Source organism: Mesitornis unicolor, unplaced genomic scaffold, assembly GCF_000695765.1.
Source record: "Mesitornis unicolor isolate BGI_N332 unplaced genomic scaffold, ASM69576v1 scaffold47988, whole genome shotgun sequence".
NCBI classification, from domain to species: Eukaryota; Metazoa; Chordata; class Aves; order Mesitornithiformes; family Mesitornithidae; genus Mesitornis; species Mesitornis unicolor.
In genome coordinates, this window is record NW_010204805.1 from 32,379 (window position 1) to 34,907 (window position 2,529).

At 40.8% G+C, this 2,529-nt stretch overlaps 1 protein-coding gene across 1 annotated transcript; it reads right to left on the reverse strand.

The window, feature by feature from the left end:
• Positions 1-838: 838 nt before the first annotated feature.
• On the reverse strand, positions 839-1,903 carry RNF182 (ring finger protein 182). Its single transcript, XM_010191161.1, has one exon. The coding sequence runs from the start codon at positions 1,901-1,903 to the stop codon at positions 1,163-1,165; it is 741 nt and encodes a 246-aa protein (XP_010189463.1). The 3' UTR covers positions 839-1,162.
• Between the last annotated feature and the right edge of the window lie 626 nt (positions 1,904-2,529).

A 2,529-nucleotide genomic window follows, 5' to 3' on the forward strand; every position in this document is an offset into this window, starting at 1 on the left:
GTGACAGAGGGAGTTCAGGGTATTAAACATTTTGAAGGCCTATGCGTTAAACACAAACCTTCCCAAAGTCATAGTAACTCCTTACAATGCTCATTCTGTGAACTCAGAAAGCAAAAAAAACCCACCCAGGTAACTGTTTCAGATTTTTTTCTGAAATTTGTATTAGTGATTGAAGGTCCTTTTCCTATTGGTCGGGAATAAAAGTAAGTCTTGATAGCTAAAGTCACAAAAGCCAAATTCTCCAGTGTAGCTGGCACAGAATAGGTGTGCATGAAGTTGGTCAGGCACTTTGTTACGAGAACTAAGGGGTTGGAAACATGGGGAGGTGGTGGAAATGCTGGGATGGAAGGTAAGCATAACAGAACATAGCTAGAGAAGTCTGCAGAGCTCTGAGCCCTCAAAGGAAAGCCTAAGGTGTATGCACACTGAAATAAATGCACCTACAGAAGAGCCAATGTGTGGCTGGGTCCCTGGAAGTGCTCATTAGCAGGAGTATCTCAGAGGGAGCTGCAACTACATGATGAGTAAAGTGGGCTTCTGTTTGGAGAAAGTGTTTTGGAGAAATGTTTTTAGCAGGGGAAAAAAAAAAAGGTTCATGTCACAGAATGTAAATAAACCTGTGACTATCAGCCTCCCACAAATATTTTAGCTATAACAAGAACTGGAAAAAGCAATGGTAGCTTTTCTTACTCTTATAGTATTAACTAAGTGATTTCATTTCCTAACAGAAATAACAGATATTCCAAAGCATGACATACTTTGGATGAAGAGATGGTGTACTTTGACCTGTAAGGTACCTGCTATAGTACTTTCTTCTAGGGTGGATCCTGCAGCTTTGACTGACATGATCAAGCCATTAGAAAGCAAAGGGCTACTTATTTGAATAATGGCAGCAGCAGCAGGCACCAACTTTGGCAATTTTGCTTTATCCCCCTGTACAACCCAGTCTTTTAAAATCAGCATGTAAATTTTGTTTCCATTATTTAGCTTAAAAAAAGGAGAGGGGAAAAATCAAACCAAGTGGAAAAAAAGGACCATGTAATTAGGGTCACTGCTTCCATTTAGTGGGATAGACAACAATACGAATAAATAAAAATACAAAGACAGGATAAATCAACTATGCTACACATGTGGCAATACATCTTATTTACTGTATTTGTTATCAAGATGACATGCAGTCTAGAACTTCATGGCAAACACACTGGCAAAAGCCATAAACCATGAGAATAACAAGGCTCGAAGGAACAAGGCTTACAAAGACAACCCCAAGGGTGACTTTCTTAGATACCAGTAAATAAATCCCCAAAGGCAAGGAACTAAAGTACAGCAGCCCTAGCAACCACACTAGCACCCGAATTGAGGTCTGGAAGAGCAAAGATGTGCAGTTCCACACTGTCCAGTTGTGGGGCACAGTTGCAACAGAGTCAAAACTCGTAGGCCTGTAAAATTCCACCACAGGGGTTGAGTTCAGAGTCTGGGGACTTTCTCTTTGTACTTCCATGATTGTTATGACCAGGCAATTAGAAGAGGTGTGAGAAGGGCTAACCAGAGACGCCAACCTTTTGGGAGTCAGCAACAGTTCTGTTGGGTTGTCTGGTAGGCACTTCTTTCCCTTTCCCCCACAAGCTAAATTCAGAAGGATGTTGTTGTCATCAGGAAGACTACTAACCTCATCGTCTGGCAGGCATGTTTCGAACCTGCAAAATGGGCATACTATGACTCCTTGTGGGGAATCACCAAAGTCTATGATCTTGCAAAGGCATTTGGCACACACTCTGTGACAACACTCCAGCACTTTTGGCTTTCTCTGTCGCAGGTTATAGCGGTTGTAACAGATCTTGCACTCCAGCTCATCTGAGCTCTGAGTCTCCACAGACTCCTCTGGTGGTGGTTGACTGGTCATTTCTTCTGATGCTTTTTAGACTTGCGGGAAGAGGAGTCAAGGGACGAAGAAGTCACTTGGGCTTATTTTAGAACTTTTTCCTGATGATTATATCACCCATCTCAAACAGAAAAAGAGGAGATGACGTTGTCAAAAAGCATCAGTAGGCGTCATCCATTTTCAGCATCTGCTAGAGACTGTGTACGACATGTCCTTTACGCTGAGCTGGGCATCCATCTGAAAAAGACAATGTGGAATTTATGGAAGGAAAGGAAAGGAAAGGAAAGGAAAGGAAAGGAAAGGAAAGGAAAGGAAAAGAAGGAAAGGAAAAAGAAAAAAGAAAGGAAAAGAAAAGAAAGGAGAAAAGAAAAGAAAAGAAAAGAAAAGAAAAGAAAAGAAAAGAAAAGAAAAGAAAAGAAAAGAAAAGAAAAGAAAAGAGAAAAGAAAAGAAAAAAGAAAGAAGCTGTAGCAGGTGAAATATGCAAGTTCCACTTTTTACAAGCTTAGCTTCCTTTGTTAAAATACCTCTAAGGTAGGTTATTTTTGCCTGTGGCATACGGAGCCTATATGGCAGTCATTCTGGTAAAACTTAGTATCATGGTGCACACATTTGTTTTAGACTTGTAACTTTGACTGGTTCAGCCTAT